General features: G+C 35.0%; 4 protein-coding genes across 6 annotated transcripts; 1 reads left to right on the top strand and 3 right to left on the bottom strand.

Moving 5' to 3' along the window:
- Positions 1–2,657: 2,657 nt before the first annotated feature.
- On the top strand, positions 2,658–7,081 carry LOC139865622 (protein WEAK CHLOROPLAST MOVEMENT UNDER BLUE LIGHT 1-like). Of its 2 annotated transcripts, none has more exons than XM_071853691.1 (4): positions 2,658–2,709; positions 2,902–2,985; positions 4,033–4,573; positions 5,157–7,081. In XM_071853691.1, exons 3-4 carry the CDS (start codon positions 4,049–4,051, stop codon positions 6,930–6,932), a joined length of 2,301 nt encoding a protein of 766 aa, XP_071709792.1. In that variant the 5' UTR covers positions 2,658–2,709; positions 2,902–2,985; positions 4,033–4,048; the 3' UTR covers positions 6,933–7,081. The 2 variants fall into 2 exon arrangements, with proteins under 2 accessions (XP_071709792.1, XP_071709793.1); XM_071853692.1 differs by lacking the exon at positions 2,658–2,709 and adding an exon at positions 2,758–2,824.
- An 853-nt stretch (positions 7,082–7,934) lies between these two features.
- On the bottom strand, positions 7,935–9,764 carry LOC139866474 (photosystem I chlorophyll a/b-binding protein 5, chloroplastic-like). The gene is made up of 6 exons (XM_071854711.1): positions 9,437–9,764; positions 9,212–9,344; positions 8,650–8,762; positions 8,454–8,558; positions 8,257–8,345; positions 7,935–8,163 (listed from the first exon to the last, which is right to left on the bottom strand). Exons 1-6 carry the CDS (start codon positions 9,667–9,669, stop codon positions 8,027–8,029), a joined length of 810 nt encoding a protein of 269 aa, XP_071710812.1. The 5' UTR covers positions 9,670–9,764; the 3' UTR covers positions 7,935–8,026.
- Positions 9,765–10,218: 454 nt separating this feature from the next.
- On the bottom strand, positions 10,219–13,070 carry LOC139866355 (protein CYPRO4). Of its 2 annotated transcripts, XM_071854577.1 has the most exons (3): positions 11,318–13,070; positions 10,554–10,667; positions 10,219–10,472 (listed from the first exon to the last, which is right to left on the bottom strand). In XM_071854577.1, exons 1-3 carry the CDS (start codon positions 12,935–12,937, stop codon positions 10,374–10,376), a joined length of 1,833 nt encoding a protein of 610 aa, XP_071710678.1. In that variant the 5' UTR covers positions 12,938–13,070; the 3' UTR covers positions 10,219–10,373. The 2 variants fall into 2 exon arrangements, with proteins under 2 accessions (XP_071710678.1, XP_071710677.1); XM_071854576.1 differs by having other exon boundaries at positions 10,219–10,667.
- A 3,215-nt stretch (positions 13,071–16,285) lies between these two features.
- LOC139867359 (sterol carrier protein 2-like) lies at positions 16,286–17,712 on the bottom strand. Its single transcript, XM_071855726.1, has 4 exons — positions 17,581–17,712; positions 17,354–17,414; positions 16,737–16,839; positions 16,286–16,630 (listed from the first exon to the last, which is right to left on the bottom strand). Exons 1-4 carry the CDS (start codon positions 17,701–17,703, stop codon positions 16,549–16,551), a joined length of 369 nt encoding a protein of 122 aa, XP_071711827.1. The 5' UTR covers positions 17,704–17,712; the 3' UTR covers positions 16,286–16,548.
- Positions 17,713–27,478: the final 9,766 nt, after the last annotated feature.

Here is a 27,478-nt window from a genome sequence, read left to right on the forward strand (position 1 = left end):
TAGGGGGAGAAATGAAAAATAAAGAAAATGATGTTTCATGGTGTGAACCTCAATTAAAGTATCTTGATCCTCGCACAAAAGAATGCGAGACAGAAGTTCAAAAGATAATGCATATACAAGAACTTGCAAATCAATTGCCTGATGCATTTACAGATACAAAAACGGTGACAAAATCATATATACCAGCAGTAAATACTCCAGCTCGAATTGAAATTCCAAAAGCTGGCAATAACGTCACTCATGAATCTTTGCCACGTCAGAAACGTGGAAGACCAATCGGTTCAAAGGATAAAAATCCTCGAAAAAGAAAATCAGCTGATAATGAAGTAAAAGAAAGTGTTCAAGAAGAACCACAAATCAGTACTCCTACTGCAGAGGAGATTGATGATGTCAATACAGAAATTGCAATCAATTATGCATATTCAAAAATATTATGGAACCGAAATGAAATGAAAAATCTTGATGAGAAATTTTCATTTAATGTTGCATATGACATCATGAATAATGATGATGATCCAGAACCAACATCTATGGTTGAATGTCAAAATAGACATGATTGGGCTCAATGGAAAGAAGCAATACGAGCTGAATTAGAATCACTCAATAAAAGAAAAGTTTTCGGATCCATCATTCTCACTCCTAAAGATGTGAAACCTGTAGGATACAGATGGATTTTTGTCCGAAAAAGAAATGAGAAAAATGAAGTTACAAGGTATAAAGCTAGACTTGTAGCTCAAGGTTTTTCTCAAAGACCGGGAATTGATTATGAAGAAACTTATTCTCCTGTTATGGATGCAATTACTTTTAGGTACTTAATCAGTCTGGCAGTTTCTAAAAATTTAGAAATGCATCTCATGGATGTTGTGACTGCTTATCTATATGGATCACTTGATAGTGATATATATATGAAGATACCTGAAGGATTTAAGGTACCAGAAGCATCAAATGCAAAACCCAAAGAAATGTATTCGATTAAATTACAAAGATCTTTATATGGGTTAAAACAATCGGGACGTATGTGGTATAACCGATTAAGTGATTACTTGATAAGCAAAGGGTATACAAATAATCTTACTTGCCCTTGTGTTTTCATTAAGAAAACAACATCCGGATATGTGATCATAGCTGTTTATGTTGATGATCTTAACATCATAGGTACAAATAAAGAGATCCATGAAGCCATTCAACTTCTAAAGAAAGAATTTGAAATGAAAGATCTCGGAAAAACCAAGTATTGCCTTGGTTTACAAATTGAGCATATGCCTAATGGTTTACTTGTACATCAAACAACATATACTGAAAAGATTTTGAAACGTTTCAATATGGACAAGGCAAAACCATTAAGTACTCCTATGGTTGTTAGATCACTCAATGTTGAAGCTGATCCATTTCGTCCATGTGAAGATCAAGAAGACATTCTTGGACCAGAAGTACCATATCTTAGTGCAATTGGAGCTCTTATGTATCTTACAAATTGTACAAGACCTGACATTTCTTTTGCAGTTAATTTGTTGGCAAGGTTCAGCTCTGCTCCTACCAAAAGACACTGGAATGGGATCAAACACATATTTCGATACCTTCGAGGAACTACTGATTTAGGATTATTTTATTCTAACGAATCAAAACAAGATTTGGTTGGTTATGCAGATGCAGGTTATTTATCTGATCCACATAAAGCTAAATCTCAAACTGGATATGTATTCCTAAATGGAGGTACTGCAATATCATGGCGTTCTCAAAAACAAACACTTGTTGCTACATCGTCAAATCATGCCGAAGTGATTGCATTACATGAAGCTACTCGAGAATGTTTTTGGTTGAGATCAATGACACAACTCATTACTGATTCTTGTGGACTAGAACGCGATAAAAGTCCAACAACTATCTATGAAGATAATGCAGCTTGCATAGCACAGATGAAAGAAGGGTATATCAAAAGTGACCGAACAAAACACATACCACCTAGATTCTTCTCATACACTCAAAATCTCATTAAGGACAACCAGATTGAAATGAGATATGTGCAATCTAGCAAAAACTCTGCTGATCTTTTCACGAAAGCACTTCCAACTGCTATTTTCAGAACACACGTTCATAACATTGGCATGAGACATGTTCAAAAGATGTAACAGCTGAAGCGATGTCTACTTGAGGGGGAGTCAACTCCATGCTGCACTCTTTTTCCCTTAGCTAAAGTTTTTTCCCACTGGGTTTTCTTTAGCAAGGTTTTTAACGAGGCAGTAATTTATAGTTGATCTTCAACAAAATAAAATTGCTATCCAAGGGGGAGTGTTATAATAATAATAATAATATAGATATGGATAGTCAATTTTGGTGTATACATATAGTCAATTTTGGTACACAAAGTATGTATTTTTATATTGAGATTTTAGGCTATAAATACTCATGAATGCAAGCATTAAACTTGCACCATTTCTCACACTTACAAAGTGTTTCTTTCTTTCTCTCCATTATCATCTTTGTTCTTACACTTCATTATTAGTATTCTAAATCAAGAATCAAATCACTAAAGGTAGTTATAAGCCTACTGAATTATAACATCAAGAATCAAACCACTAAAGGTAGTTATAAGCCTACTGAATTATAACAAACTCTACTTTTTTTTTTTTTTTAATTATAAAAACGTAAGAAAAAAATTCCAAATACAGATATTTGAATTACAGCTCTGCTTGTCACTTTAATTACTACGTATGTTTTCTTTATACTGCATTCAATTATGTAATCAGTTTCAGATTGTTACAATTTCTAATAAATCGTCACTGATTATTATTCTATTAAAATTAAAATAACAGTAGGCTTACGCGTATGTTCCTTTAATATTACTTTTCAATTTCTTTACTTCAATTAGTCATCGTTTTGATTCAGACTTTCGTTTTGCAGTGATTCCGAAGCTTATGATAATCGTTTATTGATCAATTGGAGTTAATCGATTTTGAATTGAGATCCGACTCCGAGGGTTTACTGGTATGCCAACTGTACACATATCTATATGTCTCTTTCTGATTTGAATCTAATTAGGGCTTGATTATTGTTTAATTGAATTCCTAATTATTTCTTTTCTAATAATCTTTTCAATATCATGTGAATGGAAATGGTATATTTGAGCTGTTATCATGTGATACAATTGGTTAAAATTTGGCAATTATATGTGTATTTGTATCAATTAAGTTATTAAACCCTATGGATCACCAAAAGGCCATTAGCCTAGGGGTATTGAGGTGACCCTTAGGTTGAGGGTTCAGGCTCTGCTATGGACAACTTGTATATATTTCGTGGATTATTTCGTATTAGTGGTGTGTGTAATTTTGTTTTTTCAAACAAATATTAAATCCTATGTTCGCTAATATCGTGTACTTAAGTATAGTAGTTGTTATGAGTGTCTATCACTACTCTATTCATGCAATCAATTGATAAATTTACAATAGCATAACTACATTTGTTGTCATTTTTGAAGGTAATTCAGGTTTTTAATCGATAATCAAATACTGTATTTGGAAGTATGCGTGTATCTCACCCCATTGAGCCAAATGGAATTTCGGATGTTTAGATATTATATCTCGGTGTATAAACATTTAGCAATTGCTGGCTAAAAATTTCTTTAGCAGAATAAAGTAGTAAATTATTGATAGATTGAGGTGGTTTGATTTGCAGCCTGGGATTACTATGACTACATGTAGGATATTAATACGTAGTAGTTTGGAAATTATAAGAAGAATGCGTATGATTACTCAACTATTATGCGCTGGGTTTGTGTATCATTCCTAAAACGTATTATCTGGCATGTAAATACAGTGCGCTCGTGTGCATCTTTTCTGTTTCATTTGGTGCACGCTCTTGGTGCATCGTTTTCATATTAGTATTTTTAAAATAATTTATATTATATATGTTATATATGATGGAAAATGACAGTTGTGCATCGTAGGTATCAAATTATGTGCATGTTGTTTCTTTTATTAATCGTATGCGTTTAGTCATAGGCTAAACTACATTTAACTGATTATGAATTGTCAGATTTGATCTTTTTGGAATGGATGAAACGAAAGAGCATGTAGAGGGTTCAACTACACCTGGTGAAGCTGTTACAAATTCACCTAATGATGAACCCACATTAGGTGCCTCGATACCATTAAAGGACAGTTCTGGTGTACCTGAAACCGTACAAACGTCCATTGACCCAAATCCATCTGATATTCCAATTGAAAAACTTTCAAGTACAGAAACAAAACCTGATGATAAATCATCTTTATCACCGGTTCCATCAGAAGAGTCTGCAGAAAAACACATTGATGGGTCACCGAGCAACTCCGTTAGCAATGTTGGTACTTTTGGAAGTCCAAAAACACCTTCGAGGCATGCAAATGGAGAAAATGGCAATCGCTTTTTGGCATCGGCTGCTGATTCTTCACCTATTGAGAGCGTTGGTACTCCTAAGAACACGGACTCAAAAGTAGGTGATATCGATACAGCTTCACCTTTTGAATCTGTCAAAGAAGCTGTTACCAAGTTTGGTGGTATTGTCGACTGGAAAGCCCATAAAGTTCAGACCACCGAGGTATAATCTTCTTTAACCTTTTTATTTATCATCTTCTGTAACATATTTGCTTATGGTAAATGAACCTTGACATGTTTGATTTCAAAAGTATCTAAAATCAAATTGGACCAATCAAATCACTCTCCCTTGTATATAACTGTAGCGCTTCCCTTTTCGGAAACAAATTTTAAACATTATATTAGCAAAGTTGTAATAGTAGCGTGTTGGGGACGAGTCGGTTGGGACCTTGGAGGGACGAGTCGGATGTTGACCAACGTTGACTTTTAGTAAACCGTAATTCTTAATTTAAACATACATATAGTACACATAATAAGATCAAACATAAAACGTAAATATTTTAAACATAGATATATGGCACAAAATCTAATATATTTAAATATATAATTTCTTTTTACCTAACTTTGACCGACTCATATCAGACTCTGACTCGACTCTTTTAGCGTTGATCGACTTTTAAGGCGTTTTTGGGTGAGTCGAGACGGATTAGTCCCCAATACAACGCATTCAAATGGTGATTTTAAATTTAGAAGTATATGGTGTGCTAGACACTTTGATTTACTGTGTAGCTTGATTGGGCTTGCAGAAACGCAAGTATATTGAACAAGAACTTCAGAAAACAAACGAGGAGATTCCGTTGTTCAAGAAAAAGTCCGAGGCAGCCGAAGAAGCCAAACTGCAAGTATTAAAAGAGCTAGACAGCACTAAACGGCTCATCGAAGAACTAAAACTTAACCTAGAAAGAGCTCAAACCGAAGAACATCAAGCCAAACAAGACTCAGAACTTGTCAAATTAAGAGTACAAGAAATGGAGCAGGGAATTGCAGACGAGTCTAGTGTTGCAGCCAAGGCACAACTCGAGGTAGCCCAAGCTAGACATGCGGCTGCAGTTTCTGAGCTCGTAACCGTTAAAAACGAGCTCGAAAATCTCCGTAAAGAATATGCTATATTGGTGTCTGAAAAGGATATCGCTGTTAAAAAAGCTCGGGAAGCAGCAATCGCGTCAAAAGAAGTTGAGAAGAAGGTCGAAAACCTGACCATCGACCTTATGATGACAAAAGAATCGTTAGAGTCGACCCACGCGGCTCATTTGGAGGCTGAAGAACACAGGATTGGTGCAGCCATGGCTCGTGACCAAGATGCTTTGAATTGGGAACGAGAATTGAAACAAGCCCAAGAGGAACTTGATAAAGCTAACCGACAGATCGAGTCGGCTAAAGATCAGAAATCAAAACTCGATACCGCACAAGCTTTGCTTCACGACTTGAAAGCCGAGTTAGCTGTTTACTTAGAATCAAAGGGTACTCGAGACGGTAACAATGACCCTGATCACATGCAATCAGCCAAGAAGAATATCGAAGAAGTGAAGCAGAACATTACAAAAGCAACTGCGGAAATTGATTTTTTAAAAATGGCGGCGGATTCATTAAAAACGGAGCTCGAGAAAGAAAAAACCGCCCTTGCCGCCATTAGACAGCGAGAAGGGATGGCGGCAGTGGCGGTTGCTTCTCTTGAAGCGGAGCTAAACCGAACAAGATCCGAAATTGCTTCGATCCAAGCAAAAGAAAAGGAGGCCCGGGAAAAAATGATCGATCTCCCGAAACAACTACAAAAGTCAGCCGAAGAAGCTGACGAAGCAAAATCAATTGCTAACAAAGCTCGTGAAGAGCTAAAAAAAGCTAAAGAAACTGTAGAACAAGCGAAAGCTGGAGCAAGTACTATGGCAAGCAGACTACTTGCTGCTCAAAAGGAGATCGAAGCAGCAAAAGCGTCTGAAAAGTTAGCGGTTGCAGCTATTGGTGCACTTAACGGGAATGATAACGTACCCGAAACCGGAGTTACACTTTCGTTAGAGGAATATTACGAACTAAGTAAGAAAGCGCACGAAGCGGAAGAACAATCTAACACACGAGTGGCTGAAGCAATTTTGCAGATTGATGTAGCGAAAGAGTCTGAATCGAGAAGCTTGAGTAGACTCGAACAAGTGACGTCAGAATTGGCTACGAGAAAACAAGCTCTCGACGTTGCGTTGCAGAAAGCCGAAAAGGCAAAAGAAGGAAAACTGGGTGTTGAACAAGATCTTAGAAAATGGAGAGCTGAACACGAACAAAGGCGTAAATCTGGAGTTGGGCCGGGCCCAAGAGAGAGTTTGGACGAGGTGAAGAGTTTTAACGTGCGGCCCGCTAGCCCGTCGACCCAGATTTCTAGGCCCGTTGTAAGGACGGTTTTGCCGGAAAGCGAGAGTAACACGACTGAATCGTCCCCCGAGGTGAGGGGTATAAAGAAAAAGAAGCGGTCGTTTTTCCCTCGAATTTTTATGCTATTGAGAAGGAAGAAATCGGAGTCGAAAATGAGAGGTTAAGGAAAGTTGTGTTATTGATTGTAAATGTTACTACTACATATTTGTTGTTTTTGTTTATTTTGTGATTCATTTTACAGATTTGGTCATAAAGGAACACAAGAAGTTGTATTTTTATGGAACATAATTCTGGTGTAACTGTATTATTTTTATTGCGAGCAAGCGTTTGTCTATATACGTACAAAATTTGGGTTTTCTGCTATTGGTTTGATCCTTTCATGTTGCTTCTTTATTTTTTGAATTGCATAAATTGTTTTTTTTTTTTTTTTTTTTTTTTTAAAGGATGCAATTAAATTGTTGTTTTCATGAACTAAATTGGTCGAAATAAACTTTTTGCAACTATATTTTAACAAAATAAACTATTTAAAAAAAAAAAAAGAATTTACACCATTTGTTCGAACAAATTCACACCCTTGTTAAAATGTCTCATGACCGGTTTTCCCATGAACGTGACCGACAAATATTTTTACGTACTCGTGCATTGTGTTCGAACAGGTCCGTGTTCAAAGCTATTCGAATTATAACTGGAACATGTTCGTGTTCGAACCTGTTCGAACTCGAACACGACACTTGGTGACCCACTATTACACTTGTTGAGAAGTTCTGGTTTCGAACACAATGCATGGCCAAGTAAAAACAATTCTCGGTCACAATCATGGAAAAACCAATCACTAGGCGTTCGAACAAATCGCGTGCAACTTCTGTCGGAACGAATAGTGTAATTCTCAAGATTTAAGAAATGTGTATTTTTTTTTGTTGAAAAGAAATTAGTTTGACTAATTTCTCCTTTATTAATGGAATGATGGAAGTATATGCATCCAAATTGAGCTTTTATACCTCACTCTTTTTTTCCTAACAAAATTATTGCAACAATTTTCTCATTCACTTGTTACTGATGTTTACAATATACTTCTTCCATAAAAGGGAGCAAGAATAAACAGCATATGTTATCTACCATTCTACCCACATTTACTTGATCAAATCAATGCACAAATAATAATGTGATTATTTTGAATAAACATAATTTATAAAATATCATCCTCATCTCTCACATACATTTCCTTGTCCACTTTCATGGTCTTAGTTTAGTAAGATGGTCAAGAACCAGCAAGAGTTTGAATGATGGTTTCGTGCCATGGGTTCGATAGGTGCTTAACTAGGTTGTCAATGGGACCCACATGGGTTACGTTAGCCTGCACGAATATTCCAAGCATTGCCACCATTGCAAGCCGACCTATAACATACGTTCCATTAGTCTAAAATATATATACAGCAACTAATATAATCGCAAAATAATCTATAATCTAATAATGTTAAAAAAAGGCACCATTTTTTATCTCCTTGAGCTTCCATTCATGAGCATTTTTTATGTCTTTAGCAAGACCAAGAGGATTTAGTAACGGTCCACCAGGATATCTGTTATGCACCATATATTTCTATCAGTCAACAAAAGTCAACGTGACGTACACGATTTACTGCAGGATGTACAAGCCATTATATGTGATAACAGTTAAAAGCTTTTACCCGGGTTCTAGACCTTCAAGGGCAGCTTCCAAACCGAAAAAAGAACCCTCTTTTGCTTGAGACCCAGGATTTGTGAAATCCATGTATCGTTTAGTCTCTGCAAACCTACACAAAGCGAATATCGAAATCAGAAATCAAAAAATTTTAGTTCAATTTTAGGACACCTATAATAATTTATTTAATTTAATTTAACTACCCCATCAAAAGTAGTTGAACAATGAACAAAGTTCTAGTGCTGGCGAAACTAAACTTGGTGGCACCTGCTTCATACCACACTGGTAGGTCGCTTATTCCTGTTACACGAAGCAACTGCACACAAAGAAAAAGAAAAAAAAAAAAAAAAAAATCAGACATGTATATGTATATGTACATTGTATATAGAGTCTCGTTTTCTGAAGTAAAACACTGCGATTCCAACTTATTTAGCTATTTAAGTACGATCTAGTCAAATTTGGGTTTCTTTTTTACATGTCAAATTGAGCGGGTCAAACACGTTCAAAGTCATCCACACTCATTTGTATGGCATACAGGTTTACATCTGTCTAATAGTTTTCTTCAAAGATTTAATGTATTAATGTAGTATTTATTTATTATTGTCATGGTTTGTGTAATCATGATTCAAGATTGAGTATTGATAAGAAAGTTAAAAAATTGACAAAATGTGCTTGCAGGTCAACCCGGCCGGACCCATTGACACATTACCCGACCCATCAGAACCGCCCATTTTGCCACTTCTGGCAGACAACAAATGAACTCACATCGGTAAAAAGAATCCCAGCAACCCCAGCCATAGCAAAACGAGCGTGAACGAGCTCTGCCTGCACGTACCACTTCAAGCTTTCGGGGTCCTCACCAAGTCCAAGTGGGTCAAACCCAAAATCTCCAGCAAGACTTAAAAAAAAGACAAACAAAAAAACAACATGAAACTGAAAAACCCGATAAAATTTAATTGTTTTTTTACAAATTTATTTTTAGAAGCTTACGTTCCATCAAGATAAGATGGAGGATCAAGCCCAGGAAGCCATGTGGGTCGCTGTTGAGCGTAAACGACAGTTTTCAAACGCAGTTCACTTCTGCCCCATTTAGGAGATGCATCAATGGAAGAAGTACCATGTGCTGTTCTGTATGTATTATTGTTTGTGCTGTGTTTTAGGAAAGAAGATGAAGAACATGAGCAGGATAATATGTGGGAGCTTCGTACGATTGAAACGTACATTTCTTTCTCCTTATCAGCAAACAAACCACCAAATGCTACCCCGTATGCTTAAAACAACACGGGGACCACTAAAATCCAAGTGTGTATTTGACTCCACATATATGTGATTGAAGGTTAACTTATCCAAGTTGATTTCAGCCATTCAAATTTATATTCACAATGTTGCAGAACGCAAAATTACTCAGTTTTTGCAACTCGGGGAGTACTCGGTCAAACTCGGGATTACTCGGAAAAATTAGTCAAAACTCAGCCAAAACTCAAAAAATGGGTAAAACTCGGCCAAAACTTGGGATTACTCGAAATTCTGTCAAAATTAGTCAAAACTCGGTCAAAGTCAAATTGATCAACATCCGATTACTCCCCAAATACTCCTCAAGTTGCTGAATACTTACTAAAAAGTCTCGACCGAATACTCCCCGAGTACAGATTTTTGCAACCTTGTATAATCGTATCCATATTTCATATAAAGAATACAAAGAATTCAAAATCAAATACTTCATATAACACATGAACTTAAGAGTTAGAAATTTTCATCAAAAGAGGATTTAGATTAGCATCAAATGAAAAGCAAGCACTTAAGGTTCTCCTTAGCCATTACAACACACTTTAATTGCTACGAATAAAAGTACAATCAACTTGACGATAACAGTACGACTTCATAAGAAACAAAAGCTAACACATAACATGCGAACAACAAACGTTGATTAAGCATATGAAAGTCTGCTGCTCGATATGCTGAAAGAACTAACTTTCAATGGAGTGGCAACAACCAGTGGAGCCTCGGGTGAATCACTAACTGCAAACTTCTCGTGCATAAAACGACTATCAACAATCGAATCATCTTTTGGAACAATCTTGTAGCAGTAACAACTCTTCAAACCTACCTGGTTTCGGTAGCACTCGTGGGACCCATCTTTCACCTGTTGGAAGTTCCATATCACACTGAATTTGCCAACCGTTGCTACAAGATGTCGCTCTTGTTTCCCATCTTCAGTCACCTATATCAACATTTAACATTCCCATTAATCAATCCAAAGACTAAACCTAAAATATTAGACTAATCAATAGTACACACTGTATCAAGGTTATGAAAGTCGCCAGTCGGGGACGAGTTGGGCGTTGACCAACCCTGACTTTTAGTACTGTAATAAATGAAGTAAACAACTAGATTACACATGAATATATCAAACATAAAACATAAATATTCCAAACATAGATCTATGGCATAAAAGCATAAATTTTTTTACTTAACTTTGACTTTGACCAAATTTGACCGACTCAGACCTGACTCGCCCCATCTTTGAGCGATTTGACCCAACCTTTTTAGCGTATAACTACTTTTAAGGTGTTTTTGGGCATGTCGGGACAGGCTAGTCCCCAAACAGACGCATGGGCCAACTAGGCCGACTTTTACAACAATGAACTATATAGTGAACATTTAGTCATCATACTAATAAATCATCACTCAATCAAACTCAGATAGAAGACCTATATTCAACCAAATGGATAATGTTATCACAGTAATCACTGTAAAATGTTAATAATAACCATAACAACATGAATATACAACAACAAAAACAACATCAACATGAATATATACTATAGTATAATATATATGAATGAAAAAGAAAGTAAAACCGATACATACCCAAGAGAATTGAGCACCACGAAACTTATTGAACATGCCAGCCCTATGCGAATCAAGAGGATTCAGCTTTAACAACCTCGGAGCAGATTGTCGATTTCCCATTCGTCCAGCAAATCCCGTTTTCGACTTCCCATCTTTATCAGTAAACAGAGTACAAATAAGGATCAAATAAGTATCAGTTGTGCCCAAAATCCATTTCCCATCATAAGTAACATCCACATGGGTAATGGGCGACCCGAGCCCCGGAAAAGCAGTCTTAGCTTGTCTCATAGAACTCACCGAATACAACCTTATCTTCCCATCTATCGAACCAACAACAATCGACCCATCACCAGTAGTCGCAAAACACTGAAAATTAGTCCCTCTTGAAAACTGATGCCCTTGTGTCCAGTTCAAAACGGGCCCGTTTGCATCAGCAAGATTCTGAACAATCCCATGTCGATCACGCATATCCCACCTGCACAAACGATTATCATCCAAACCCAAAAAGGTTGACCCGGAAGGATCCATTTGAGCACCTTTACTGTCATTAGTAACATCCCTCATCGTAATATCAGTCCCATCTTTTGCAAACTTCCACTCAGTAACAACTTTTCCTGTCTCGATATCAAACTGATGAAGCCCGTTTGTGTGCGGTTTCCCTTTAACCATTGGACTCATTAACAACATGTTAGTTTCAGCTTTCATTAATAAAGCTTTTCGGGGAGTTGACTCAGTATGACCTTTCATCGATTCATCAAAATTAACATAAACACCTTTTCCATGAATACCATGACTAAAATTTTTAACAACTTGAATACCCGAATCACCCACCAAAAAACTGTTATCCAAAGCACCTAAAGCTATACTTTTAATATTCCCACCTTTCGCAGCTTCTTCGAATTCTTCCCTTAAATCATGATTCGATCTCACTGGTGTTTTGAAAATTGGACTTTTTGCAAAATCATCTTCAGCATCTTCCCACATTGAATCATCAGCAGCTTCAGGATTAGCCCAAGCAACAAAATCTTTACCATATACTTTAGCTTTGTTCTCCTCATTACACTCAAATCCATAAGTGTTCTCAAATAAGCACTTTTCATAACTCTCAATAAATCCCTTGTAATCTTCCATGCTAAAAAATTTGATAGCGTAAACACCATTAGAGACAAAATCAATACGAAGTTGATCCAGAATCGGCTTCAATTGAAGCTGTTGATCAACCAGTGCTTTCACTTTTAACCCAATTTTCAAAAACCAGTACAGATCCCCTTCTTCATCCTCTTCATTATCTTCATCTTCTTCACCGGCCGATGTCGATTTCGCGAACGAAAATGACGTCAGTTTATCGCAAACCGCCCATTTGGACTGAGCAGTGTTTCCACCAACATGAACATAAAGCTTAACGGCGTTTTTTAGGGTTTGGTTTTTGGATTGGTATTTGAGTTTTAGGGCTTTCAATTTAGCATCAATTTCATCAACAGATGAAGGGGTTTTGGTTGGGGTTTTGATGGGTGATTGATGATCTTTGACATCTTCGTAATCGTTATCATCGTCTTCTTGATCGGAATATTGTTGTTCTTCGTCGGATTCAGAGTCAGAGATCTCTAGATCGTGTTGTCTGCTTTCACCTGCACCCATTTTTTTGGAATTTGATTTGGGGATGAAATTAGGGTTAGGGTTTGATGAAGTGGAAGATGAGGAGCGTCGGTAGGTAGATGTGAAGAGGCGCGGGAATTGAAATTTTGAAATGGTTTTAGATTTTAAATCAGGGTTTTTGTTGGATCTTGAATCATGCTATTCCCCACTGCTGTATAGAGGTAACAATATCCGTTTGCTTTTTTATTATTTTTATTTTTATTTTTTTTAGCAATATTAGTTTTAAAGTATTATACAACTTTCTCTTTTTTTACACTAAGATAAAGTATTAATACAATTTGGAAAACTTTATTCTTAAAATAATAAATAACCGTTATAAAGTGACGTAATGACAACTTTTAAAGTTGTTATTAAAAAATCTTTTTAATAATTGAATATTTATTACCGAGTAATAGGACTTTCTAACGACAACTTTTAAAATGTCGTTAAAATGAAAAAATTCATTATACATTGTATATAGTGGTTATATGATACATTAATTTTAAAGTGAAGGTTATTGAATACTAATAGCAACTACTTTTTTTTCTGTTATTCTAAATTAATACTCTGTGCTCCACTTACATACATACTACCATTTACATATAATTATAATTATAATTATAATTATAATTTACATAAATAAATAAGAAGATAAAGTTTCTTTATACCTTTAATAAAAAACTACTTCGTAAGTAACAAGGAATAAGGAACAAAATTATAAAATAAATTAAAAATACAATGTATTAAACTGTAGTAAAATACATTATACACCTTAATGACGAATTTATGGATGTCGTTAAAACATCTATCTATTTTAACTGATAATACAAATACAACTATTTTGAAAATGTCGTATAGTTTATTTCAAATTCAAATACTCTAGACTTAATGATATTCTAATCTTTAACCCTTAGTCACAAGCCCTATGTTGGGACTAGAAAATTGTTAAGAAACATCCACGGCTTCTTGTAACAATTTTTCTTGAGATATTATTGATTCTTTTGTCATAGTTGTACTAGCTGTTAACCACCGAGCATATGGCTGAGTGGTACCAAGCTCCTGGACTGTAAGTCCGCATCCTTTCATTGCGATTGGTGTGGGTTCGATTCCATGGGAGGAGGTTTACCATATATTATATATACACAGTCAACCTTCGGGTCTGTGGTCCCTACGCTTTGCTACTGGCAGGTGTAGGTATATAATAAAATCGATCCGGTTCACGTAAGTGCGAAGATTCGAGAGCGAGTTCCTTCTAGCGTGTGTGGGGCGACTAACCATCTAACCGGCCGTTCAAAAAAAAAAAAGTTGTACTAGCTGTTATAATAGATATGTAAGAGTATTATTCCAATAGATACATCTTCTATGATAGATCGATCTCAACTCAAAGGAAGAACGGGTTAATGTGATCATAAAATACAATCTTCTTTCAAAAACACACGTTGTTACCACAAACTTTATACAAAAACACACAAGAACGGGTTAATGTGATCATAAAGTTCCTTTATCCGAAAACGCAAGTTGTTACCACAAACTTCTTTTAAGTTATAAAGAATTGTTTATTGTTGTTCTATAGAATACAATCAGAAGACATGCAATTAGGGATGGCAATGGATCGATTATGGATCGGGTGAGACCATATCCATATCCAATTTTTTTTCTTAATCAATATCCATATCCATATCTATTTATAAAAATTTCATCTATCCATATCCATATCCGTTGGGTGAAGCGAGTTAATGAATAATCATCCATGTCCATTTAAATTTATTTTATTTTTAGCAATTATAAGCGGTGATTCACTATATACAATCAAAAGTAATATTTCCTAATAGTTTATGCCACCGAAAGTCACATTTTTACTAATTTATATAACAAATAGTTAACAAATAGCCTATTAAACGTGTAAAGATATCGATTACCTGCAGCTGCTTACTTTTTAGTTGCATGGAATCATATTTAAACCACCAAAGTACGATAAATACATTTAATGATTTAAACAAAACAAACTATAAGAAAAAATTTATATTTTTAGATAAAATATAAAGAAAGATGAATATAATTAATGAAATATCACTATATAAACGATATTAATTCGAGTAATTAATTTATATATTTAGTTATTTCGGGTGAAAGCGGATTCATCTATGAATGAAACTTTTAATCCATATCCATATCCATATTCATTTCAGTTCATCTATATCTGTATCCATATTCATTTAGAACGTCCATATCCACGAATAATCGGATGGATCGGGTATCCATTGTCATCCTTACACGCAATCATTCCTACCAGGGTCGTCTCGCTAATTTCGGAGGTCCTGTTCGAAACTTAAAAAGGGCCCCTATAAATGTTAATTTTTTCAATACGTATAATATATATATATATATATATAATACCATGATAGCATAATCAATATAATTAAAAAGTTTCAAAACAACCGTTGAAAAGTGTTATTCTCAAATAGTTGTCAACTCGTTATAGTTATACTATTGTTTATATAAAATCATAATCCTCACATTTTTTGTAACGAAGTAATTGGTAACTCTTTATAGTCAATACTCTCATTATATTGTTTTTAATAGACAAAATTTCATTCCTCGTCCCCGAACTTTACATCAAATTTGACTCCTCGACCTTATTCTTTTTTTTGTGCATCCCGCGCCCCTAATGTATCACAATTCTACATCCCTCGTCCTTTTCAGGGACGAGAGTTGTAGAATTCACATAAAGAAAAAGGACGAGGAGTCGATAAAAAGGACGAGGATGTAGAATTGTGATACATTAGGGGCGAGGGATGCACAAAAAAAGAAAAATGACGAGGAGTCAAATTTGATGTAAATTTCAGGGACGAGGAATGAAATTTTGTCTTTTTAATACCTATAAACTCCAATCTATTAAGTCTTTCTTGTTAGATGATAGACCGCAAGTAAGCTATTCTGTTACGATGTACGAATAAATGAATTATTACATATGTTTTTTAAAATTTTGGGCCCCTTAAAAATTTGGGGCCTTGTGCGACTGCACACTTCGCACATGCACCGAAAGACACCCCTGATTGCTACAAAGCAAATTACTGAAACAAAATTTTATAACACATACTGAACATAAGTCGTATTACAGTAGTTAAAGCAACAAGAAAAATATGTCTTGCAAATATGTAAACGCATTAGTGGTTCGCATGTACAAATGAACTTGCACAAAAACCGATCAAAATTACGTGTTTACCCTTTAATCTGGTCTTAACGAGTACAAAATCATTCAACCGGAACAATTAAACAAGCCATTGAAGTAATAGATCAATTGCTTACATGTCAGTTCACTCAAATGGATCTCCACAGCAGAATAAATACAACAATCAGGGGACTACACAAATGAAACATGTCATAAAGAAAGAGAAATGGATTACAAGACCATAGCATAGATAGATTCAATATAGTTGTACTTAGGTTTATTGAATTCACTTTAGAACATGGAGCACGTAATATACTTATATATCGATTAAAACTCTTTATCCCATTGTTTATATATTATCCTATTTCATAATCCAATCCAGGTAACTAATTAACCTATCACTCAATGGACTGGCTTCAACAACACATAATTAACCTCCTGCTTACATCTTTGAAGGCTTTGGGAAGATGTCAGGTGTGAATTTCTGGGCTGCACTCAAACTGCCTTTAACCTTCATTGCACCCCTGAATATAAGAATCAAAACATTACCCACCAAATTTACAATTAGAACAGATAATAATCCGTACAGTCAATAGATTAAGCGAAATGAAAATGTTTTTTTTTTCCTACCTCATGAAAGCCATTTGAGGGTTCATTTTCCCAGTGGCAACCTTGAAGAAATCTTCATCAGTGAATGAAAACGTAGCATCCGGTTTACCACCTTCATACGGACCTGTACTCCCAAAAATAAGACATTAATACAAAACTCACAGGCAGGATTATACAATTGCTAATAGGTGTATATTAATGCCTATTCTATACTCTTAAGCTCATTATCATTTACTTCTTTTTTAATATAAAAAAATCGACTTCCTCTGGCCTATAAATTGATGTTTTTTTAATATACATTTCAAAGCAAATTGCATAGCAGCAAACCTTTGTGACCTAATCATATATGGGAAATCAAAAATCATTATGCTCATTGCTTACTTGTTTTATACTAGTATCTTTCTTAACAATCAAATACATAAACTACACAACTGAACAAACGAAGATCAATTGTTTTCTCCAAGCTTGATCACAGTCACTAAGCACAGGCTTAACACGAAAACGAACACCGAAAAAAGTAGGTATAAAGCTACAAACCTAACTTCGATTAACGAATGTAAAGCATATCAATAACACATAGTACGATTATAACTATGATTTTAATTAATCAAACAGATAGTACACAGAGTATATAGTACCTTTGGTAACCTCTCCTTTTTTAAGATCGACAACATAAATCTCCTCGTTGAATCCAAGTTTCTATCAAAATTAAAATCAAATTACAACAAAAGATCACCGATCGCGATTAATCAGCTACTTAGTTTAACTTACAAGTGATTATTATAGTTGTAAAATAAGTCGATTAAGTATCATTGATTACTCCTAGGTATATAAATTGAAAATAATAATTATAAAGTGAGTGAACCTTGGGGGCCATATTGATTTGATAAACGAGTCCGATTTTTTTGGTAAGGGCTTTGCCGGCGTCGGAGGAGAAGTGAGCTTTCATCTGCTCCATCAACGCCGCAGATTTCAGATCAGAAGCCATCGCCGGTACAGAATTTTATTAATTAATTATTATTGTAGATATGGATTTGGGGAAAGGATGATTATGTGTATGTGTATGTGTATGTAATAGAAATGTTTGATGTTTGATAAAGAACGGGCACCAAACGCAACGGTTTCTTGAATTAGAGAGACGCTGACGTAATCTTAGAGGATTACTTCGGGATTTGTGTAAACGCCACCGCCTAAAGGATAGCCCATTCTATTGGAGTAATTAAATGAATTTATTTTCTTGAAAAGCAAAAAAATCATTTTACTAAATGCATATATTTTTATTTTTTTTGACTAAAAAACGAATACTATTAAAACTAGGAAACTTTAATCGATAAATAAACGAACCTATAAACTGATACAACCAATCCAACATAAAAGAAAAACGGCTCGTTAAAAGTAAACTTGCTAGAACTACACAACGATATCTAGACCTAGCCAACTCTAACCGAGCCACAATACTCTAACCGAGCCACAATGAACCAACACCTACATCAAAACAAAATCACTCGAACGGACAGAGCAAAATACAATGTGATCAAAAACAAAAAAGTAAACAATCAACGACTCAACTGCATAAACATAAACCAACCAAAGGAACAAAAATAACCAGATTAACCGGCCTTGGCTCCACCTTTTTTATTTCTTTCATCCGGTCGCGACGTCATTCCATCAATCATGTTAATACGAACTCCTTTTCGGTTATGATTTGAAAACGAATAAGTTAAAATGTTGGAGGACTTGTCGCTTAAAGAACACCCGAAGGTTGGAGAATGACAATGGCGGAACATTATGAAGACTAAAGAAGGCAATGGCCCTCCTTGAATTTAAGGCTACAAGTATAAATATTGTGAAAATACAATTTAGTTTCATTGTTTTAATTCATGTGGCCCTCCCACTCTCTAAAGCCTACTAAGTGTAATATTTGTTTCATCGGTATTCTTAAATTTCTTAGGGGGCGTTTGGTTCAAGGATTTCAATTCCGAGAATTTAAAATCTCACAGGATTTAAAATTCTGGGATTTGAAATCCTATCTTATGTTTGATTCGAGTTTTTCAAATCTCAAAATTTATAATGCGAACCCGAAACGGAACGCGATCGCAAAACGCAAATCCAAAGTCGAAACGTGAATCCAAAAAGGAGATGCGACCGTGATACGCTAACCCAAAATGCGAACGCAAAATCGAAACGCGAACCCGATATGGAGCACGAAACGCGAACCCAAAACGCAAACCCAAAACGCGAACCCGTAAGACGAACCCGAATCGTGAACCCGAAATGCGAATCTGAAATGCACTTAAACCCGAAACGCGAATCCGAATCGCGTATCCGAAATGTGAACCCAAAACGTGAACCCGAAAAGCGAACCCAAAACTTGAACCCGAAACGCGAACCCGAAATGAACCCGAAACGTGAACCCGTAAAGCGAACCCAAAACGCGAGCCCGAAACGTGAGCCCGAAACGCGAACCCGAAACGCGAACCCGAAACGCGAACCTGAAACGCAAACCCGAAAAGCGAACCCGAAACGCGAACCCGAAACGTAAATCGTAAACGTAAAATCTTAGAACATGAGATTTCAAATCCCTCATGTATATCAAGGATTTTCAAATCCTTCATTTATAGGATTTCATGGGATTTGAAGTGCAAATACAAATCCTTCCAACCAAATCCTACAACCAAACATGGGATTTGAAATGCAAATCTCTCCAAATCTCACGAACCAAACGTGTGACGCCCCGTACAAAACCATCGTGTACGGATCATCGACAACAGGATCATTACAAGTCAAACACTATATGCTGTTTGAAAACCAGTTTGCATTCGTAAAAAGATAGCGTTTTACAAAAGATGACTAGAAAACATTAACATGAGTACATGGTACAAAGGTCATTACAAAGCCATTGTTTTAAAATAACGCAAGTCACGAATGCAAAATAAAAGTTCTATGCTTGAGACATCTCTAAGTAATGCTGTGGAAATCTAATACAGCAGGTCCATAACAGCAAGTCTATAACAGCAAGTCTAACAGCAAGTCTAACAGCAAGTCTAACAGCGGAAGCAACAACGTCTAAGCACCTGAGAAATACATGCTTAAAAAAGTCAACACGAATGTTGGTGAGCTATAGTTTGTTTGTAATCAGTAATGTAATGTAGGCCACGAGATTTCAGTGCTTCAAACAAGCGTTTCAAATTAGTAATTCAAATCAGTAATTCAAATCAGTAAGATAAAGTATATGTATAACCGTGGGCACCCGGTAACTAGACTTAACGTTTATAACCCCCTGAAAGTACACTTGGCGAGTGCGTATGTTCACGAAGTATTAAACACTCATTAAATGCTAGCACGACTAGCCCGAGTGGGGATGTCAAACCCTATGGATCCATATCTAAGATTCGCGTTCACCGGTTCTAAAAACCAATGACTAAACGTTACCGTGCTAAGGGGAATGTTTATGCCGTTGTATAACCCACACACATATTAGGTTTAAGTACTCGTGCCTAGTATGTAAAACGTAAAAAGCGCATGTATTCTCATTCCCAAAATAATTAAAGTAAAAAGGGATGCTATAACTCACAGTGATAAAAGCGGTAAAGTTGGTAATGAAAGTACGCAAGTAGTAAGTCGGTCCGAAAGGTCGTCAACCTAAATCAAAGGTTACTAGGTCAGTAGGTTGTCTTTATAAATTCTAATAGTGCATAAAATAAGTTTAAGTTTCATCATCATCATCATTCATCATCATAAAAGCTAAGTAAGTTCGACAAGAATAGAGATCGAAACAATAGGCTGACTTCGGTCAGCTGCTACGACCTCTACGTAAATTGAAAAGATGCATAGTCAGTGGCTATGGCTCCGTATGTGAGTTCCCTAACAGCTGACCAATTTTCAGAACCTAACTCGTCTTCGTTTGACCGTGGCGACAGTTTAAGTGCGAGTAGGTCAGAAATTTCAGCACAACATTAATAGGGTGTAGTGACTCTCGGAGGGCCATAAATCCTAAACCGTAACTCGGATTAAGATGAGGCCTAAATGGAAAATCATCTACTCAAACCGAACTAACTGAAAATCAACTTTCCAGTAGCCCAGGTAGCCTAATAAGATACGAAAAACAGTAGGTAAGTGCTCCAGTGGGGTTCTTGGTGCTTGATGCTCATCACGGTTCTCATCCTTGATGCTTGTAGCTTCAAGTGTACAACTCGTTGATGGTTTAGCATCACTTTTGACCAAGATTCACCATCAATACACAATATGTTAAGACCAAGTAAGAACACAACTCATTCATGAGTCTTAGATGGATGATGAACCAAGGTTACATCATATCCTTAGTCTTAACACAATTTCAATTCACAATAACAACTAAAGTTACAAACTTTACATTAATTCAACAAGTATAAGCACAATCCAAGTCTAGAGAGGTGATGGAACCCTAAGCTAGAGAGCTTGGATCCATTTCACACAAGTTACAAGGTTGCAAAGCTAGAAAGCTTGAACCTTTGATGTTCTTGAAGATCTTGAAGCATAAAGCTTGGATCTTTAAGATATATGAAGATAACAAACACAAGTTTGAATCTTTTTAACAAAATAACAAGATCAAAGCAAAAAGAACTTAGATCTAATAAAAAGATATGGAGATTCAAGCTAGAAAGCTTGCATCTTGTTTGTTCTTGAAGATCTTGAAGCATAAAGCTTGGATCTTGAAGATGCATGAAGATTACAAACAAAAGTTTGAATCTTTATTACAAAATAGAAAGATTAAAGTATAAAAGAAGTAGATCTACAAAAGATATGAAGATTCAAGCTAGAAAGCTTGAATCTTTGTTGTTCTTGAAAGATTCATGCTTGAATCAACAAGATATAAGTAAGATCAAGCTAAAAGGAACTTGATCTCCATAGATGAATGATGATGATACACGAAAATATTGAAGGAAAAGAGGAAGAAAAAGAAAACTTACAAGTATGGAAAGAAAGAAAGAACAAGTGTGTGAAAAATCAAAATGATCAAGTGTTGTAATGAGAGACTAAAGGCTAGTATTTATAAGCATTAGAGATTCACATGGATTGATGAGGTGGCCATGAGGCCTCCTTGGTGGCCGAAATTTTGAGGGAGGGGAGGGGGAGACAAAACTTTACTTTTTGGCTAATGGTGTCTAAAGTGTGTCCTTTTGCTAGAATCTCATGTGACAATTAGATAAACCTTATCCATTATGCTAGTATGACTCACTAATTAATTAATTTATTATTTATTTATTATTATGGGCCACTAGTAATTATGCTTGGGCTAATTAATTGGGTCACTAGCTAGAGTAGGGTGGGCTTGAGCCCAACAAGGTAGAAAGTCCAACAAGACCAACTATTGGGCTTTAGCAATTAAATAAATAAAATTAAGCATCCAAAGGCCCAAGTAATTATTATTATAAAATAATAATTAATATTTCACAGTCCAAAAGTTCCGGTTCCGACAAAAGTCAAACGTGCGCGCAGTCCGCGGTTTATTCGTAACGGCAAGTAACACTAACGGCTATAAAGCATCCGGTGGACAAGTTAAGCATTCTACATACACCAAGTCACGTTTTAAAGTATATATGAATATAAAACACGTATTCCAAGGTTCCGGAGTAATAAAGTAACACAGTACGCACAAATACGCAGTTTCGCAAAAATACAAAGCATAAAAGCTAGTCGAAAAAGTTGGGTCATTACATTACCCACCTGTTAATGGAAATTTCGTCCCGAAATTTAAGGAGTGACTACAAATGGTACCGTATTTAAATAAGAAGTAGCGTATCAAGGTTCCATGAGACTCGTGGGCTCAGAAGTGAGTTATTTACCTCGAAAGGTACTTGGGCGTATAAAAGTAAGAATAGGTATATGCCATTAAGTAAGTCTCTTGTCCTAAGAGATCAACAAGTTGATTTCGTTTCTTGCTATCATGAATATGTCATCCGAATATATATACTCACAAAAGGAAATTTGATGTTTTTAGCCTTACAGGCATTTTCAGTAAGCTGGATGCATGAAATGCATCATGAATGTTACCAAACTCATTTAAAACATCGAGCGTTTATGTCGCAATATAAAGCTGACAGGTGGAATGGAAAACATGGTGATCACAACTATGCGATTTGATGTATAGATAGTGTTGGCTGCGGATTTCACTAACCCCTAAATTTCGGAGGGAGACCATAGGCATACAGAACCCGATATTTAAGAACGTTTCATTTGACTAAATGAATTGAAATTTTTAGCTGAAAGTGACTAATCGGACTTATTTGAAATACAAGCCATAATTATCTATAGTGTCTTCAGGACGGTCTGAACGAACAATGAAGTATATCACCTTAGTTTACCATACTACAGGTGAACAGTTCCATAATGTAACTTTTTCCTTTCAGTTACATGTTGGGGTTAGGGTTAACATTAACTAGAACAACATATAGTTGCAACCGGCAAAGGAAGGAATGTGTGGAGTAACCATATTCGTGTTACATACGTTTTAAGCAGTCCCTTCCAAGAGGATAACAAGATTCATAGATTCTTAAGGTATCTTATGTTACATTTCCGAAAGAAAATCGCACGAAAGGTGTGGTCCTTGAACGAGAGTGAATTCTCCGAACAGTTCATTCTGAATTTATCCTTATGCTTAAGGGGATGCGCGGATGAGAAGATATGTGAACTCCTGGTCATAAAGAATGATTTACTCCAAGTTAAGAGAATCTCCAACAATGATTTCCTGTACCTCAACATAATGAATCCTAGAGATGAGGTTTACGAGGGTGTTACGATTAGCCGTGAAATATTGAGAGTAGAAACCTAACTAGTTTCTTTCCTACAATCAGGTAAACACTGAGTGTACATCAGAAGAATGATTTATCGGCTCGCATTTTTGCCAAGTCTAACCTTAAGAGGAACATTTCATGAGCGCAAAGACTTCTTAAATTTTTTTTTTTTTTTTTTTTTTTAATTCTGCCACCCAAAGTGGCTCAAGTGTTTTTAACAAGGATTTTAATAGTAAGCTTCATCCCTAACGGAGGGCGAGAAGAAGTGTGATCCATACATGGTGTAGCTTAATACGAAAACCTTTAAAATCAACCAAGGAAATTTTGAAAAACCTTTAAACGTTTGATGTGACAACATAAACGGAACGAAGTTCTTAGTAAATTTAGAAATATGTACAACGTGTACCATTTTGCATAAAACTATTTGACTTAAGTTAAACAACTCATTAAAGGAGCGATTGTTAAATAATTTGAAGGTATAACTTAGTAGGTATTAACCAAAATAAGTAAGGGTAAATTTGTTAACTTAATTATATATATACATATATGATTTTATAAATTGCGTAAGTGACCGAAAATTTTTATTACTTTCATTTGTCCATAATCTCGTGCGGACCGCACAAATAAGCAACGTGTAAAATCAAAATATTTTGATAAATATAGTTTTTCGTATTTCAGAGGTTATGAGTTGAAAAAGGTCGAGTGAAAAATCTTTGAATCATCGGTTGACATGTTACTAGGTAATGAAAACTAATGACTTAAATGTAGTTTTGAAAATTATCAGGAAAAAGTCTTTGGCCCAAAAATGTTCACGTGCGAAGCCGTTGCTAAAAAGTAAGGTATGAAGGATAGAGCATGAGGATGAGAAGTTAATTGTTTCTTGACTTTGCAAAAATGCTAAACAGGTTATGGCCAATATTAAAGTCGGAGTACTGATGATGTTAATATCGCTAGATGAGAATCCCTTAGAATAAGTCAGGACTTTGAGTTGTGTAAGATAGAGCATCGCTCGGACAGGTGTGAAGGATAAGATCCCTAGGGTAACGCAGTAATTTTGAATGGTTTAAGTGTTGATGGATGCCCGAAGGCTCTGCATGACGTGGTAGTAAGTGCCTTCATCACATACACACCCATGAATCTCTCAGTTTCGATGGTTGTAAAGTCTCCATGAAGACTTGGATACGAATAAGCAACGAAAAATTTTATATTGACAAGCAACGAAAATTTTATAAAAATCGTTTAAGGTGACAATGTAAGAAAAGAAACGAAGTTCTTAGTAAACTAGGGTTATGTGCAACACGTACCATTTTAAGGTAAAATATCTTTTGAATAAAAGCTTTGATTTGTAAAAGTGAAAGTAAAATTTCATGTATACTAGTCAAAATAAGTAATTATTTAACATATACGGTTTCTAAAATTTGTACGAATGGCAATAAAATAAATTTTTATAAAACTTTGAGAGGATCGCACAATAAAATAGTGTGTGTAAAATTTTGGCAAACAAATTTTCATATTTCGGAGATTACAAGTTGGGAAAAGATCGAGTAAAAGATTTTTGAAAATTTCGGGTGATATTTGAGGTAATAAAAACTATTGAATTTAACTGTGGTTGATGACTTTTAGTAGGACATAAGCCCTTTGACCAAAAATGCTTAAGTGTGAAGTTGTTGCTTATAAGTGAGATACGAGTGGGAGTGATAATGATAAAAACGAACATATATTTCATAGCATTATTCCTCAAAAAAGACAAGCTTTTAGTTGCAATTGTTCTATTTAAAAGTGATATTCGTTTAAATAATAAAAGGTGAAGGCAAAAGACAGATTCGACGAATTGAAGACGCAAACGACCAAAAAGCTCAAAAGTACAAAATACAATCAAAGAGGTTCCAATTATTGATAAGAAACGTCTCGAAATTACAAGAGTACAAGATTCAAAACGCAAAGTACAAGATATTAAATTGTACGCAAGGACGTTCGAAAATCCGGAACCGGGACATGAGTCAACTCTCAACGCTCGACGCAACGGACTAAAAATTACAAGTCAACTATGCACATAAATATAATATAATATTTAAATAATTCTTATAATTATTTAATATATTATATTTATTTATAAATCCGTCGGTAAACAAAGAGCCAAACTTGTGTGAGCTGTAAAAGCAAACTCCGCGACTCGCGGAGTTTGAAGGCAAAAAAAATGCCACGAGTCGCGGAGCCCCAAATTCTGAAACTCCCTATAAAGCTCGCGCATTCTGATCGTAAAAATCATTCTTTTTCTTCTTCTCTCATAATACGTAAATATTTATATTTATATTTTAATTTTAATTTTAATTTTAATTATAATTCTAATAATAAGGGTATGTTAGCGAATATTGTAAGGGTGTAAGTCGAAATTCTGTCCGTGTAACGCTACGCTATTTTTAATCATTGTAAGTTATGTTCAAACTTTTTATATTAATGTCTCGTAGCTAAGTTATTATTATGCTTATTTAATCCAAAGTAATCATGATGTTGGGCTAATTACTAAAATTGGGTAATTGGGCTTTGTACCATAATTGGGGTTTGGACAAAAGAACGACACTTGTGAAAATTAGACTATGGGCTATTAATGGGTTTTATATTAACTAAACAATACCTTGTTAATTTAATATACAAACTTATAATTCGACGTATTTATATATAACCACATACGCTTGACTGGGTACGGTGGGCGGGATATCTATAAATACCAATAATTATTCATTTTACCGGACACGGAACTGGATTAATAGTTAATAGACTTGTTGAAACAGGGGTGAATTACATTCAAGGGTAATTGGTGTAATTGTTAACAAAGTAGTAAAACCTTGGTTTACACGCAGTCGATAACCTGGTGTATTCATTAAACAAAGTATTGAAACCTTGTTACAATTCGAATCCCCAATTAGTTGGAATATTTGACTTCGGGAATAAGAATAATTTGACGAAGGCTTTCGCTCTTTATATTTATGACTGATGGACTATTATGGACAAATCCGTATGGACATATTAAATAATCCAGGACAAAGGACAATTAACCCATGGGCATAAAACTAAAATCAACACGTCAAACATCATGATTACGGAAGTTTAAATAAGCATAATTCTTTTATTTCATATTTAATCTCCTTTATTTTATATTTAATTGCACTTCTAATTATCGCATTTTTATTGTTATTTTATTTATTTGCACTTTTAATTATCGTATTTTTTAATTATCGCAAGTTTATTTTATCGCACTTTTATTATTCGCAATTTCATTATCGTTATTTACTTTACGCTTTAATTTAAGTCTTGTATTTATTTTTAATATTTTACATTTGGTTTTAATTGCGACTAAAGTTTTAAAATCGACAAACCGGTCATTAAACGGTAAAAACCCCCCCTTTATAATAATAATATTACTTATATATATATTTGTATTTTTATAAAAGTAAACTAATATAGCGTTAGGCTTTGTTTAAAAAGATTCCCTGTGGAACGAACCGGACTTACTAAAAACTACACTACTGTACGATTAGGTACACTGCCTATAAGTGTTGTAGCAAGGTTTAAGTATATCCATTCAATAAATAAATAAATATCTTGTGTAAAATTGTATCGTATTTAATAGTATTTCCTACTAAAATATAAGCTATTTTATATACTACTCTGCTAAAACATCAAGTATTTTTGGCGCCGCTGCCGGGGAATACTCTTAAACACCGGAAGCGCAACGCTAATATAAAAAAAAAAGATTTTTAGTTTACTTTTATTAAAATTCGTTTTTATAAAAATACGTTTTAAATATTCAAAAATATAAAAAGAAAAACAAAAATATAAGTATTTTTAAGATTTTGTTAAATATTTAAGTTTTATAAAGTTTCTTTATTTTTAGTTTGTAAAAATATAAGTTTTATTTAATTTATTTTATAAATATATTTTATAAATATAAAACCGAAAAAAAAATATATATATATAAATCTAGCTTTA

Source organism: Rutidosis leptorrhynchoides, chromosome 9 (genome assembly GCF_046630445.1).
Source record: "Rutidosis leptorrhynchoides isolate AG116_Rl617_1_P2 chromosome 9, CSIRO_AGI_Rlap_v1, whole genome shotgun sequence".
Classification (NCBI taxonomy): Eukaryota; Viridiplantae; Streptophyta; class Magnoliopsida; order Asterales; family Asteraceae; genus Rutidosis; species Rutidosis leptorrhynchoides.